This window comes from Lemur catta, chromosome 13 (genome assembly GCF_020740605.2).
Source record: "Lemur catta isolate mLemCat1 chromosome 13, mLemCat1.pri, whole genome shotgun sequence".
NCBI classification, from domain to species: domain Eukaryota; kingdom Metazoa; phylum Chordata; class Mammalia; order Primates; family Lemuridae; genus Lemur; species Lemur catta.
In genome coordinates, this window is record NC_059140.1 from 23,208,312 (window position 1) to 23,224,688 (window position 16,377).

At 42.8% G+C, this 16,377-nt stretch overlaps 1 protein-coding gene across 4 annotated transcripts in view; it reads left to right on the forward strand.

Annotated features, from left to right (window-relative positions):
* Positions 1-16,047, forward strand: part of SLC15A1 (solute carrier family 15 member 1) — a 55,903-nt gene extending 39,856 nt beyond the window's left edge. For all 4 annotated transcript variants that reach the window (XM_045567102.1, XM_045567105.1, XM_045567103.1 and 1 more), the window contains exons 11-23: positions 199-288; positions 2,191-2,235; positions 2,362-2,394; positions 2,479-2,567; positions 3,098-3,179; positions 4,466-4,585; positions 5,954-6,100; positions 6,981-7,030; positions 10,715-10,822; positions 10,946-11,054; positions 11,584-11,727; positions 13,761-13,868; positions 15,246-16,047. In XM_045567102.1, coding sequence (XP_045423058.1) covers positions 199-288; positions 2,191-2,235; positions 2,362-2,394; positions 2,479-2,567; positions 3,098-3,179; positions 4,466-4,585; positions 5,954-6,100; positions 6,981-7,030; positions 10,715-10,822; positions 10,946-11,054; positions 11,584-11,727; positions 13,761-13,868; positions 15,246-15,437 — 1,317 coding nt within the window. In that variant the 3' untranslated portion in view covers positions 15,438-16,047. The remainder of the gene's footprint in view (positions 1-198; positions 289-2,190; positions 2,236-2,361; positions 2,395-2,478; positions 2,568-3,097; positions 3,180-4,465; positions 4,586-5,953; positions 6,101-6,980; positions 7,031-10,714; positions 10,823-10,945; positions 11,055-11,583; positions 11,728-13,760; positions 13,869-15,245) is intronic.
* Positions 16,048-16,377: the final 330 nt, after the last annotated feature.

Sequence of the window (16,377 nt, forward strand, 5' to 3'; positions counted from 1 at the left end):
TTTACCTCCTAAATAAATGTTTGCACTTATATTTTAAATGGCTTAGAAATTTTCAGTTTTCTAAAGAAACCAGTGATCAATGAATCAGCTCCCAGTTTGTCTCTGGATACAAATATCCGCCTCTGCACTGAAACTCAGCACCTGACAGCTGAGTGACACGGGTCGTGGCTGATTTGTCCTCTCCCACCCCAACTGCAGGAGCGGCTCATCTGCCAAATTAAGATGGTTACGAGGGTGATGTTCCTGTACATTCCACTCCCGATGTTCTGGGCCTTGTTTGACCAGCAGGTAATGTGAAACTGCTCTGCGCATCTTCACTCAGCAAACGCACACGGGGCACTGCGTGTGCCCGGCCGCACTTGGTGTTTAGCTCCTAAGAAGTTCCTCCCAGCTTCTTTTGTATATTTCACTCATTTAATTTTAGATCACATTGAGTTCATTTGTAAAAACAAAACAATTCTAGGTGGTTCTATCCACATTTCTGTTGCAAAACAATGAAGAAAATTAGGTGCATCAGGCAAAGTAGCCTCGGGAAAGATTTCATCAAACCATCCAGGACTCTTGCAAAATTGGGAGCAAATGGTTTGTTTACCAACTGGTACAGTGTGATGAAAAGATGACCTTTTGTGATACCCATAGGTTATTGAAACTGAGAGGCCCTGGGTGTCTTCCACTCTCAAATGGAATGCCTGGACTAGAGGTATCGTCCAGGGATGGGAAATGACTCCACCAAAGTCATCCCTGTCTAAGCAGGGACCCGGAACCGGAAGGTTGACTTGTGCTGTTTCTACCACAACCTTAAGACAGGTGCCTAAGAATTTTTCACAATAGTGTCAGACAAGCCAATACATGATGTTCGCAGCCAAAGCAATCAGATACTGTTTCTTTTAGAAACTGGAGTTTAAAAAAACATTTATGAACACGTGGTTTTATTGTGCAGGATGAATTATTATAAAAGTAACTGTTTCTTGAAAGAAATTTGAGCATACACATTAATCTCCTTATTTGTAAGTATGAAATTTCGAGTAGCATCATAAACACCAGAGAGGTAGTCATGCATGCTGGGTACAAGCTGGATACTGGAGTCACAGTGCACAAGAAACACACTCCTCACCTAGCAGCTGTGTGACTTGGGGTAATAACTCTTGACCCTTCTGAAAGGTTCATAGTAACCCACCTCAAGGCTACGAGGATCCAATCAGTGAAAGTGTGTAAAGTACTTGGTGACAGGCTTATATTAAGAACACAGACAGTAATCCTAGCACTCTGGGAGGCCGAGGCGGGTGGATCTTTTGAGCTCAGGAGTTCGAGACCAGCCTGAGCAAGAGCGAGACCCCGTCTCTACTAAAAATAGAAAGAAATTATATGGACAGCTAAAAATATTTATAGAAAAAATTAGCTGGACATGGTGGTACATGCCTGTAGTCTCAGCTACTCGGGAGGCTGAGGCAGGAGGATCACTTGAGCCCAGGAGTTTGAGGTTGCAGTGAGCTAGGCTGACACCACGACACTCTAGCCAGGGGAACAGAGTGAGACTCTGTCTCAAAAAAAAAAAAAAAAAAAGAACACAGACAGGGGTAGGTTTCCCCCTAGTAGAGTTGACAGGTTCATATTGACACATTTACATGTTTAGTCTTCCGTGGAAATAATAATATGTACTTGTACAGTCCTGGGCCATCTTTCACTATAAAATGGGTTGACTATCACTGGGTGCCCAGTTTAAATCCATCACTCACTCTCGTGATGGAGATCTGGTTTCAGCCAGCACACAATGTCAAAGACGGCTCTTAAACCGTCGTAGTAATGCTCTTGCATCCTCCAGGCCGGTGAATACAGACGATCCACAGGGCACAGAGCTGCTTTCACCTTGCAGACGGTGTCGTGCTTTCCCGCAAGCCTCAGAAATGCCTTTGTGTATTTCTAGAGACAGCTGCATCTCAGGGCAGTACTTTGTGCCTCTCCATGAGGGGCTGGAATACCCTGTACTCTGTTCACGGTACGACAGAAACACAACCGTTTCTTTACACCTAGTGTTAACATAGAGCTGGGAGGCCAACCAGGTGCTTAAAACCATTGTAAATCCCATAACATTTCAGACCTCATTACTGATTTGGAAAAGACTCAACGCTGACTTGCAATATTTTAAAAACCCACATTCCCAATGATGCAGTAACCGTGTTTGTTTTTAAGGGCTCCCGGTGGACGCTGCAAGCAACAACCATGAGTGGGAAAATCGTAAGTTTGGGATGTCAAGACATTGGACCTTCCCTGGTCACTACTCCTTTGTTTTTGTCCCTTTGTCCCCTTTCTCCTTCCCTTTCATGACATTTTTCAATGAGATTTTTTTTCTCCTCTGTTTAGGGAGCTATAGAAATTGAGCCCGATCAGATGCAGGTAGGAGAAAATCCTTAAGTTGCTGTCAGAGATCAAAGTTATGCTTGAGACAACATTAACGTTTTCCCTCCACTTTGTCTGCAGACTGTGAATGCTATCTTGATTGTTATCATGGTCCCCATCTTCGATGCTGTGTTGTATCCTCTGATTGCAAAATGTGGTTTCAATTTCACGTAGGTGACTGCTTGGCTGGGTTGGTTGAGGCTCCCTTGGTCCCGGGGCTTTGCAGGGGGCTGCGGTCCCCGCCCAGGGGCTCCGTGGAAAGGACACCTGCAGCCCCGCCCACAGCAGCACCTAGATATGGGGTTTGAAGAATGAATTAAACAGATGCGTGTGTGCCGAGGCTTCTGAAAATATCCTTTAAGATAAAAGTGCTGTTAATGGAAGCTTGAAAAAAATCCTCCCATTAAGGCTCTCTTAGGTATGTAGATGACAGAAGTGTTCATTGTAATCTGGAGTATCACCTGAAGTTCAGTTTCTAGAAATTAAGTGTAAATATGCTAATGAGAAGGTATATTCCATGGATCCTCCTTAGTCTTGGTCATGAACAACAGAGGGAGAGACCCTTTCAAGCACATGTGCTTTGTAGGGAAGTTAGTTTTGTTTGGGGGGTGGTTGGGGGAGGCGTTTCCTTTGGCGGCTTATCATTAGCTCTTCTGTACGAGACTGGCTGTGGGAGTCACTCTCTTCTTGTCCCAATCAGCTCCTTAAGGAGGATGACAGTTGGAATGTTCCTGGCTTCCATGGCTTTTGTGGCAGCTACAATTGTGCAGGTGGAAATTGACGTGAGTTGTCCTCTGATTCTCCACTATCTTCTCCTGGTGGGCTCAGGTGGTGCGTTCAGAATCTTCCTTCTCCAGGACTGAGAGGATTAGGGGAGGCCAGGGCTGTCCCTAGAAACCAAGGTCTGGAGCTGCAGACGGTGTGAGGAAGGGGTGAACTGCGGGTTCTTATCCCTGCATGGGTACAGCTGGGAGAGGGTCTCTCCCCACCCCCCCTTCTCCTTCTCCTTTCCTCTCTCTCCCTCCCTTTCTTTTAATTTCTTAAAAATTTATTATTTTTAATTATGGTGAATACATATAACATGAAATTTACCATCTTATTCATTTTTCAGTGCACAGTTCAATAGTGTTAAGGACATTCACATTGTTGTGCAACCAACCTCCAGAACTCTTTCCATCTTGCAAAACTGAAACTCTACACCCATTAAACAATAACTCCCATTTCTCCCTCCCCCAGGCCCTGGCAACCCCCAGTCTACTTTCTGTCTTTATGAATATGATCACTCACATAAATGCAGTCATACAGTATTTGTCCTTTTGTGACTGGTTTATTCACTTAACGTAATGTCCTCAAAGTTCACCCCCATGTTGTAGGATGTGTCAGAATTTCCTTCCTTTTCTAAGGTTGAATAACATTCCATTGGGTGTCTATACCACATGTTGTCTATTTCTTCATTCCTGGATGGGCACTTGAGTTACTTCTACCTTTTGGCTACACTAAATAATGCTGCTAGGATCATGGGGTGCTTACTCTCTCTTGAACACAGCTAGCTCCATGGAAGCTGAGTTGTGGGCCAAGGCAGACATGAATTGCTTCACTGACACTGGGATTTGAGAGAGGCCGCTGTAGACAAAAGACAAAAACTCTGAGCACAGCTGTGGAGGCAGGAGGGCATAAGAATTTGTGAGATGTTTACAGTGCCATGTCCAGGGCTCAGGACTGGGCTTCCAGTAACAAGAACACTGGATTTGGGGAAGAGCCGGTCTCAGGTGTCACCACAAGGGGGATGTTCCTTTAGGCTGTGGTTGCTCTGACCACCCAGATATTAGGCTTCAGATCTTGGCATCCTTTGACCTGGCCCTGGCTAGAGAGGACAAAGAGCGCCCTCTTTCTGACTACTTCAATATTCTGCACAAATGTCATTTTCTGTGGGTGCCATGAGGCAAGTGACTGGCATGTCTCAGGCAGGCAGCTTCTCACAGCTGGGAAAGTGCCCCCGGGCCAGGGTGAGATTCTCTTCAACGTTCCACTGAAGACCTCACTGCCAATTTTCTTTTATTTTGCTCAGAAAACTCTTCCAGTCTTTCCCAAAGGAAACGAAGTCCAAATTAAAGTTTTGAATGTAGGAAATGATAGCATGACTGTATTTTTTCCTGGGAACACGGTGACACTTGACCCAATGTCTCAAGTAAGTACAAGGAAATGTAACCTTTTCTTTCTTCATTGTCTTACCTGAGTTATGATAGGATTGGGGAAGCTGTTCTTCTTGGTCCTTGCACAAATCCCAGCCCAGCCCAGAAGTGAAATATCTAAGTATCTTGTTCTCATTTTGGCTTTACTGGAAACCACTGTGCCTCCAACTGTACTGTGTCTACAGATCACCTGGGGAGCTTGTTAAAACGCAGGTTCTTTTTTTTTTTTTTTTTTTTTGAGACAGAGTCTCGCTCTGTTGCCCAGGCTCCAGTGAGTGCCATGGCGTCAGCCTAGCTCACAGCAACCTCAAACTCCTGGGCTTAAGCGATCCTACTGCCTCAGCCTCCCGAGTAGCTGGGACTACAGGCACGTACCACCATGCCCGGCTAATTTTTTCTATATATATTTTTAGTTGGCCAGATAATTTCTTTCTATTTTTAGTAGAGACGGGGTCTCGCTCTTGCTCAGGCTGGTCTTGAACTCGTGACCTCGAGCAATCCACCCGAAAAGGGAGGTTCTTAATCAGTAGGTCTGGAATGCTGCATGTCTAACAAGCTCTCTAGTCACGTGCTGCGGGGCATGGAGCCACTTCAACAGCAGGGATCTAGGTCAGTGGTTCTAACCTGAGGGTGATTTGGACCCTGGGGACATTGGGCAATCTCTGCAGACATGTGTTGTTGTTGCAACTGAAGTGTGCTGCTGCTGTCTCATATGTAGAAGCCCGGGGTGCTACACACAGTCTTCCCTAACAAAGACTTACCTGGCCCAACTGTCACCAGCGCCAAGCTCAGAAAGCCCTAAGACGGTCATTGTGCCGGATCAGTGATTCTCAACCTTGAGTCCATCTTGGGATCACCTGGAGAGCTTCGTCAATTCTGATACCTGGGTCCCAACCCCAGAGATTTTGATGTAGCTGGCCTCATTCCTGTTTGGCCATGGTGGAGAACTGAGACCTTGCCAAACTAGTAACCTCAAACAAAAAAAATCCTGACTCTTAATGCTTGGAGCAGCCCAGTATTGATTTTCACCAGGGTTGGTGCTTTTAACCCGGTGCTGTTCTCTGCCCAGTGGTGGAAATAATTTCCATAGCGTTTATCTTCATAGAGCAAAATAAAAGTGAAATGCTTGGTGAGAAGCTTAATTCCCGGGGTAGTGTTAATACTAAAAACCCTCATGACAGAGAACGTAAGAGTAGGGAGGAGACTGAGGCACGTACATGCCAGCTCCCCACAGGCATGTTTTGATATGTACGAACATGAACTTGGAAACATGGACTGTCAAATTATGTGCTGTTCCAGTGTGCAGGTGCACAGTGCCGAACCAGACTCTGTGGTACTAACCATGACTCCTTCCCTATCTGTAGACAGATGAATTTATGACTTTTGACATAGACAAACTGACAAGTATAAACATTTCTTCTGCTGGCTCACCAGTCACTGCCATAACTGAGGACTTTAAGCAGGGCCAGCGCCACACCCTCCTCGTGTGGGACCCCAGTTACTACCGCGTGGTAAGTAGTTCAGCACCCACAGCTGGGTCCTTGCTGCTGGGGACGTGAGAATAGGGCTTCTTATTGGTGTGACTTTGTTTTGCCCTGTGTAGTATTATATGCGGTCATCCTCAGTCTACCCCTTCTTCAAGAATGCCAGTCTTCAAATCCACTTTGGAAAGTGTACTCGACTTCCAAGTACTTCCAAGAAAAGTCTGACTAGTGGATGGGAAGGGTTAATATTACTTAAAATTGTTTTTTTAAACTTCTAGAAATCGTTTGGGGTTTATGTGCATGTGTGTGTGTATATATAAGTCAAGCAGAGTACATACGTGCATTCTCAGGGGACTTTTTGAGATGAAGATTCAATATATTTTTAATTGCATTAATTTTAAAAATTCACAGTGAGTAGTTGGAAAATTACAGCAGTCTTTGAAAAAATGTAGTGAGTATATCAGGTAAAAGCAATAGAATACTATACATAGAAATTATTTGATGACAAAATATAGATATGTAGACATGACATTCAGTACATGAAGCAGCTATGAAGAGTTGCAGACGTTCTGTAAGGTGAAACTAAGTGAGATTCTACAGAACTGCTATACAGAATTAAGACTCTTGGTCATTTGCTTAATTAGGGAGCTGTTGAGTGGTTTGTTCTAAGTTCTTGGACAGCAGTGTTCCCTGGAACCACAGGCCAGCAAGGATCAAACACTGTAGAGGCTCATGTTAGCCTTAAGGGAAAATCAGGCCTGAAGAAATCACCCTTCAAATGTAATCAGGCCCTTAGCTCCTAGGATAAGTGTCAACGCTGCCTTCTCAGAGACTGAAAAGTTCATCTGCACTTATTCTGACGAGTAATATTTTGAAATTGTTTTTATATTACTGTTTTCTCTCTCAGATAAATGATGGCCTTAACAAGAAGCCAGATAAAGGACAAAATGGAATCAGGTATGTATATTTCTTCAACACTTAAGTTATATCAGCTTCTTATGGAAGTAATACAAACCCGTAGTAAAGTCCAGCTGTAACAAGGATATAAAAGGAGAGTGCGGGGTTTGTCCCAAGAATATAAGGCTGGTTTAATATTAAAAAAAAAATCAATAAAAGCCATCATCTTAATAAACTAAAGAGGAAAATTCACATGATATTATCAACTGATGCAGAAAAGGTATTTGATAAAATTCAGCATCCGTCCGTGATAACAACTCTCAGCAAACTAGGAATAGGAGGGAAAAGGGGCACCTACAGAAACTCGGGCTAACATTACGGTGGAAGTCTAAAGCTCTGCACTAAGATCAGGGACAAGGGAAGAGTGTCCACTCTCCCACTCCCATTCAACATCCTTCTGGTTGCCAGAGCAATGAGACAAGAAAAAGAAGTAAAAGCATCTAGATTGGAAAGGAAGAAATAAAACTATTCCTACACCCAGATGACAGTTGTCTACATAGAAAGTCCCCAAGACTTTACCCAAAAAAAGCTCATAAAATCAATAAGTGAGTTTAGAAAGGTCACAGGATACGAGGGCAACACCAAAGAAATCCATCATATTTCTATGTACTAGTAATGAACCACTGGAGAAAGAAATTAAAAAGCCATATCTCCCCCCAAAATATGAAAGACTTAGCTATAAGCTTAACAACACATGTGTAGGATTGAAGCCCTGAAAACTAGAAAATGTTTATGAAAGAGAGCTAAGTAAATGGAGAGACATCTGTGTTCATTGACAAGAAGACTTGATAGTAAAGATGTCAATTTTCCCCAAATTGTTCTCTAGGCATAGTGCACAGCACTAAATCTAAATCATAGCATTGGGTGTGGTGGCTCACGCATGTCATCACAGCATTTGGGAGGCTGAGTCCAGAGGATCACTTCAGGCCGGGAGTTTGAGACCAGCCTGAACAACATAGCAAGACCCTGTCTCTACAAAAAATAGAAAGAAAGAAAAATTAGCCAGACGTAGTAGCACACTCCTGTAGTCCCAGCTACTCAGGAGGCTGAGGCAGAAGGATTGCTTGAGCCTAGGAGTTTGAGGTTGCTGTGAGCTATGATGACGCCACTGCACTGTTGCCTCAGCAACAGAGTGTGACTTTGTCTCCAAGAAAATAAATAAATAAAAATTAATTAATTTTTAAGACTCATAACATTATTTTTATAGATATAAACAAGCTTAGTCTAAAGTTTATATGGAAAGGCAAAGGAACTGGAATAGCTAAAATAGTTTTGAAAAAGAATAAAGTTGAAAGAGTCTTACTACTACTAATTTTAAAACTTACTCTAAAGCTACAGTAGAAAAAGTTGTAATAGCAAAGAATAAACCCATAAGTCAGTGGAATAGTCCAGACATAGATCCACACGAGTAGAGCCGACTGATTTTTGCCAAAGGTGCAAAGACAATTCAATGGATTAAAGAAAGTCTTTTCAAAAATGGTGTTGAAACATTTGGACATTTACATGTAAAAAATCAACTTCACCTAAACCTCATGTTATACAAAATTCTTATACAAAAATTATATAAAAATTCTCATGCATCTCATAGGAAAGTTAACTCAAAATACATTATGGATCTACATGTAAAATATAAAACTATAAAATTTAGATAAGAAACATTGAAAAATCCTTGTGACCTTGGGTTCTCAGATATGACACCAAAAGCATAATCCATAGAAGAATAATTTGATAAATTAGACATCACCAAAACTAAAAATGGTCTGTCAAGATCACTCTTAAGAGGATGAAAAGGTAAGCTACAAACTGGAAGAAAATGTCTGCAAATCACATATCTAACAAAGAACTGGTATCCAGAATACATAAAGCACTCTTAGAACTCAATAATAAGAAAATAACCCAATAAAAAATAAAGCAAAAGATTTTAACAGACATGTCACCAGAGGAGATATGTTAACACAAGTGGCAAATAACCACATGAAAAGAGGTTCAACGTCATTAGTCATTAGGGAAATATAAACTAAGACCACAGTGAGTTATAATGCACCTATAGGATAGCTATGAAAATTTTTTAAAAACTGACAGTACCAAGTGTTGGTGAGGATGCAGAGCAGCTACAACTCCTGTGCATCACTGGTGGGAGTACAATATGGTATGGCCCCTCTGAAGACAGTCTGGCAGTTTCTTATCAAAGTAAACTCACACTTACCATATGACTCAGCCATCCCACGCCTAGATATTTACTTGCGAGAAATGTAAACTTACGTTCACATAAAAACCTGTACAGGAATGTTTATAGATGCTGTATTCATAATCACCAAAGATCAGAAATCACCCAAACGTCCTTCAACAGGTGATGGATAAATTGACTATAGAACATCCATACGGTGTATACTACTTAGCAAAAAAGAGGAACAATTGCAAATGAATTTCAAATGTATTATGCTGTGAAAGGAGCCAGTCTCAGAAAGTTGCATGCTCTGTCATTCCATTTATAATACATGAGGTTCTGGGAAAGCAAAAACAAACTATAGGGATGCAGAACACATCAATGGCTGTCATGGCTTAGAAGTGGAGGAAAGGTTTGACTGAGGGGTAGTACCATTCGGGTGGCCACGTAATCTGATTGGGACAGTAGTTACAAATCTAGATACATTGTAATATTTATAGAACTCTATGCCAAAAAGTCAATTTACTATAAGTTTTTAATAAGAATGAAAAATAAGATTAAATTGGGAAAAAATAAGAGTAGGTTTCCTATTCACTTCAACTTTCAATCCCATTCCCTGTCACCACAACAGTTTCTGATTTTAGCTTTTACTAGTTAGCACTAAAACATGAAATAACACAGACAGACGTCTATTATTAGGATGACATCTATTAACTTACTGATATAAATGGTCAAGAACTTAACTTTCCCTTTTCACCTCTCCTCAGCTCCAGTGTGTTTCACGTTGTTAACATTTATCACATTTATGATTCTGTGCTTTCCATGTGCTAGATTGAATCTAAAAAAACAGATCAATAAACAGGATTTACAATATGACCATATAAATATTATTCAGAATGTAATAAAAGTGTGATCAGTCTGAAAGAGGAGGAAATATTACTTTCTATCCTTGAAAATGTATCTCTGTTAAAACTCATCACCAGGTTGGCCACTTCTCCCCAACCCTGGGACCCCTTCCTGCCTCAGCCTCCTAGAGGTGGGAAATGGATGGGCTTCCCCCTTTACCCCCGAAAAGAAGCCCTAGTTGGGGGCTGTCTTTTAGGGACGGGGCAGCGTCTGGTTTTGGTCCCTCATTACTTGAGCTCTAAAGCTTCTGAAGCAAGGAACACAAGGCATGGCTGCCTTCTTGAAGGGAAGGGTCAGTACCTATGTCAGTCCCTGCTGAATATCCCGAAGTATCATGGAACTAGGTGATATTCACAAAGTCCTTAGGACAATACCTGACATGTATAAACACTGTGATCAGTAAGTTCTTTTAGGTGTGTTCTCATGAGTGAGTGAGCAAGGAAAACCTAGGATCGCTGACTTTCTGCCTTTATTCTGTAGAAATCTTCTGTAAGCACCTTGAATTCCTTTAGAAAAGAAAGGGAGCATTGCCCAACTTCAGTTACAGGTACTGTGACCTACAGTAAATTATTCCATAGTTCAGGTACAAGACAAACGGTTCCCTGTTTCAGATTTGTGAATACCTTTAATGAGGTCATCAACGTGACAATGAGTGGGACGGTTTATGAAGATATCACCAGTTACAATGCCAGCGAATATCAGTTTTTTTCTTCTGGCGTGTAAGTACCTATACTGAACACTTTGCTTCAAAGTTCAAAGATTTCAAGTTGTTTTCCTTTCAAAAATACATTGAAGCTTTTAATACCAAGAATGTTAACCTATACTGTTCTTTCTTTTAATAGAAAAAGCTTCACAATAAACTCAGCAGAGATTCCAGCAGAGTGTACACGTGATTTCACATCTTTCTACCTTGGGTTTGGCAGTGCTTACACCTTTGTGATCAAAAGCAAAGTGAGTGACTCCCTGCAGCGTGTCCCAAGTGCTACTCACAGCACTTAGGATATAGGAATGATTTAACTAGAGTACTATTAGGATCTGTGTCTTAAATGGGCTCAGAATTAATTCACCGCTAATTCTTTAACTTACTGTTGACTTAAGTTAACGATTAGAACTAAATTAAACAGACTGACTTCCTCTAGCTAAAAGTTCACGTTGACCAGTGTCTGATGCTTCCTTATACAGTATGAACATGGACTTCAGGATCTTATAGTTCAAAGAAATGGCAATGTTTCAAACAAACCTAATCTACTCTCTTATTTAAGAGGAAAATACTATTGAACACATTCTCAAATCCTACAAAGGCCGTCCCACCAAAAGTATAAAATGCAGTGTTGCGTATTTACGTTGAAAATGTGTACTTACTTGATAAATCACATCACATAAGCCTAGAAAGTCATACTCAACTGGCCTGTTTAAAAAAATTTTATTTTGGACGCCATCTTGACATTAACTTCTTCCCTCTTTTGCCTTGTTGGTGTAGGACGATGGCTGCCCTGAGGTGAAGGAGTTTGAAGATATTTCACCCAACACAGTGAACATGGCTCTGCAAATCCCACAGTATTTCCTTATCACCTGTGCCGAGGTGGCCTTCTCCGTCACGGGATTGGAGTTCTCGTATTCTCAGGTCTCTTGTTCATCTTTTTTACCACCCCTTGGCCATACCCCTGCCTTCAGAAAATGCTGGTGCAACGTAATTTAAATGGGACATAGCTGTATGTTTATAGTATTAGAAAGTTCTAGAAAGCATTAGGGCATCTTCCCCAAAACAAGGCCCTTGAAATCACCAAGTCTTTACTGAATGAGAATATTACCTGGTTCAGCTTTGAGAGTGCACATGTCCACGTGTGTCCGTATTCCCACGTCACACACTAGAGATTGAGAGTCCTGAGGAGGAGAAAGTGTATTAGGGACACTCCAGGGTCCGGAGAGTCAGTAGGGTCTACGTTCTGAACCAGCCACATGGCACCAGCTGTGCACAGAAGTGCTCAGTTACAGGCCCATGTCCTCATTATCTTTCAGGTTCCATCCAGGTCCCTCGGTAGCTCCCGGTAAACATGCTGAGTAAGGCCGAGCTTTCAAAACAAGTCAAAATACACGACTGCCTTTAGGTCTGTTAGAGCGTTGCTGGCGCAGGCCCTGGACTCTCTGTGCAATAGGAATTAGCCGGAGCCAAGCGACAGTCACAGGCCAGGCTCCGTTGGGGCTGCTGTTCCAGCACCAGGCAGGCAGCACCACGGGAGAGTCCTCAGGCTACCCCGCCACCAAGGGGGGTTCAGGGACAGTGTTAAAGAGGCTCAGGGGGGAAAGGGTGATGTGTCGCCACATAAAGGGGGAGATTTTCTCGCACCTGCGTAATTCTACTACATGCTTCTTCATGTGTCCCATGTCTCATTAGCATGTTAAATGTCCACCCCTAGGCATGATTTTTAACATTAAAATGATATTATAATGAGGGAAAAATCACGGTAAGGTCAGTGTGGGGGTCTGTTCTGGCTGGAGGTGGTTAGATCCGGATAGGTCTGGTTCCTTATCAGCTACTGTGAGCATCCTGCTTCAGTGGGCCTGGAAGACTTTACTCAAGGGACAGACAGGCCTGGCGTGGTGGCTCACGCCTGTAGTCCTAGCACTCTAGGAGGCTGAGACACAAGGATCGCTTGAGCTCAGAAGTTCCAGACCAGCTTGAGCAAGATCAAGAACCTGTCTCTAATAAAAATATTAATAGAAAAATTAGCCATGCGTGGTGTCATGCACTTGTCCTCCCAGCTACTGGGGAGGCTGAGACAGGAGGATCGCTTGAGCCCAGGAGTTTGAGGTTGCAGTGAGCTATGATGATGCCACTGCACTCTGCTCAGGGCAAAAGACCAAGACTCTGTCTCAGGAAAAAAAAAAAAAACCAGACAGAAAGTTGGCCTCCAGCTTATATGGGTATGGGCTGAATTCCTGTGGCTGGGAGGTCATTTGGTTTTTGCTCTTTTATAATTAATTGGACTGGGTCATGCTGCCCCATGTTGTCTCCCTTGGTCAGGAGTGAGGCCCAAGTCCTGTCCCTACACTGTCTCAAGGCTAATGAGGCTAGATTTGTTGCCACCCACATTAGAGCTTAATGTTTGAACTATTTTGACAAAACTGCAGTCATAGTCATTGTGTCCCACAGTGCCTAGTCACTTCCATTTTTGTAGTAAAGATGGTGAACGTGACTTAGACAATCCCGTTCTGTGATACCTCACAGTCACAGAAAGGAGGTGACTGTAATACAGGTGACAAGAGTCTGCAGAGAGATGTTGGTAAGGTGGCAGGAAAGCCACACAGGGGCAAGGTTACAGCCTGGAGAGAAGCCTCCATTGTGGGGAGGAACATGCCGTGCTGATGGCTTTGCTTGGAAACTCTTCTTCAGAGACAGAATGAATTTGTCTGTAGATCTGTCCATTTAACTAAAAATCAGCTCGACAAGGATGTGGAGTGAGACGCAGGGGCTCTTGTATGCTCCTGTGTGTCTGGCTGTCATGTTACCCACGTGATGAACCTTTGCACATTTAAACCAACCTGACATTTCACATGCATTTGTAGGGTAGACTGCTTAATGAAATGAACCGGTGAGTTGTGTTCTGCTGTGAGGCCGACATCTAGACTGGGATTCTCTTTGCTTTGCTTCCTCAGGCTCCTTCCAACATGAAGTCGGTGCTGCAAGCAGGATGGCTGCTGACGGTGGCTGTTGGCAACATCATTGTGCTCATCGTGGCAGGGGCAGGCCAGTTTAGCAAACAGGTACTGGGTGGCTGGGAGATCGCATGTAGCCCTGTCTTATCTGCCAATACTAATAGTCGTCATGACCCTCCCTAGCTGTTTGCATGGTCTACAGGGCCATTTGGGCTAATGGCTGGATAAAGCTGCCAGGCCAGCCCCATAGGGCTGTCACCAAATAGCCTATGGCAGTGTCTGATGATTCTTCTTGTGTCCACTTGGTGTTATGCAGTTGGTCATTGCCGTACTCTGTTTTGTGCTGCTATAAAGGAATACCCGACACTGGGTAATTTATAAAGAAAAAAGATTTATTTGGCTTACAGTTCTGCACGCTGTGCAAGGAGTATGGTGCCACCATCTGCTTCTGGGAAAGGACTCAGGACACTTGCATGCATGCAAGAAAGTGAAGGGGGGCAGGTGTGTCGCATGGCAGGAGAGGGAGCACCAGAGGAGGTGCCAGTGTCTCTTAAACAACCAGCTCTCTGGTGAACTAAGAGCAAGAACTCACTCACTGCCACGGGCAGGGCACCAAGCCATTCATGAGGGATCCAACCCCATGACCCAAACACCTCCCACCAGGCCCCACCTCCAACACTGGGGATCAAATTGCAACATGAGATTTTGAGGGGCCAGATAGCCAAACTATATCAGGAATTGACGACCGAATGAACAGATCGTGTAATGTACATGCACCCTTATGTGATTTACTCCCAAAGGAAACATCTCTTCCAGCTTCCATGAGTGCAGCTTAACAGCCCCAAAGCAGACACATTATCCATAAACTTTCATAACACCTGAAGGTAAAACCATTCTACAGGTGGTTGTAATTTTTCCAGCTACAATAAAGTGAGGGCTTTTCTGATATTTAAACTCTTTGCTCCGGCACTGCAGCAGATATGCCTCCTAAGGGAGCTGTCTTATCCCAGCCGTTTCACTACTTCCTGCACCGGGTTCCATCAGGGGACGTGCTAATGCCGTGTGCTCATGAGCTCCAGGTGTTTCCAGGGGGTGACACGGAGGTCTTGACTTGACACTGTTCAGCACATTCTTCTATCCCCCAAGGTGCTGCTTGGTGTTCTCTTGGGCCTCATCCTTCCAGGAGCAGCCACGTGGCTGAAGGCTTGGGATTTCTGGAAATTCTCTCTCATCTTTCCAAAGTCTTTTGTTGCTGTGCCCCAGTGCTATTAGGAAAATGTCATTTATGTTGGCATCTATCTATCTTGGGCATTCCAGAAAAGCTGGCCATACTGTATCTGTATTAGTCACTTACCAATTTTCCATAATGTAATTTCAAATCACCTTCTATTTGGACATAGCAAGATAAATACATGCAATTTATACATTATTATGACCTGTATTATTTTTGTGTTTTTTTTCCTTGCTCCAACTCCAACTCCAAAGTGGGCTGAATACGTCCTATTTGCTGCGTTGCTTCTGGTCGTCTGTGTAATATTTGCCATCATGGCTCGATTCTACACTTACGTCAACCCAGCAGAGATTGAAGCTCAATTTGATGAGGATGAAAAGAAAAAGAGCTCAGAAAAGAGTAACCCGTATACGACGTTGGGGCCCATGTCACAGACACAGATGTGAAGGCCAGGAAGGAAATAGAGGAGGACTGGGCCCAGCTCATGCCCTGACCTCTGTCCCCAGGTGGCAGGACAGACACCCCATGGATGGCCCCAGGTGAGGAAGACTTCAGAATTGGCAGCCAAACCATGAAACCTATGAAGCCAACAATGAATATAAAACTCTGCAAGAAGTCTCTTTTTTTTTAACTATTATTTAAAGCACACACACGCACACAAACACACACACACATACACATACACACTTTCACAACACTGAGAACATACCCTGCATTTGTCTCCTTTCCTATCACACAAATGAAGTTGTTTTGGACTAACTTAATTTTCCAACAAAGTTCCATATTGTTTGCATTTTAAACATTTCTGAAAACCCTGCTAAATGAGGCAGGAACCAATGTCAAAAGTGAATTTATAGGTTTTAGAATGGTCTGTAATAAGTATCAGCTAGTATTATCTGGTATCTTTAACTTGGGTTTTTTTGTTTTGTTTGTTTTGTTGTTCCAGTCCCTAACTCTTTTTAAATTATGTATAACTTAAAAGACCACTTGCGTAAAGACCAGTACTGATTTTTGAATTGTCAATGGTATGAAATAAATTTCTATTCTTAAGAGTAAGTGTTCATGTGTCTGTGGGTAGGGTTAGAAAACTTTAACATGTTATGGGATTATAAAATCACATACACAGTATGTGCTCATTAGAATTTCATAGGAAGTTGATAAAAGTATGAAAAAAAGCAACATCCACATATGAAAAATCTCAGGAAACATCAAGTTTGTTTCTCCCTGGTCCTGTTTTTCCCAGGGCTGGACAGACAGATGGATAGATAGGTAGATGGACAGAAAGTCTCTTTTGTGACTAGGATCATGAAGTGCATATTTGTGAACCATCTCACAGTGTTTCTTTCAATCCCCATGAAATTTTTCTGCTGGAGTAAAACTTCTCCC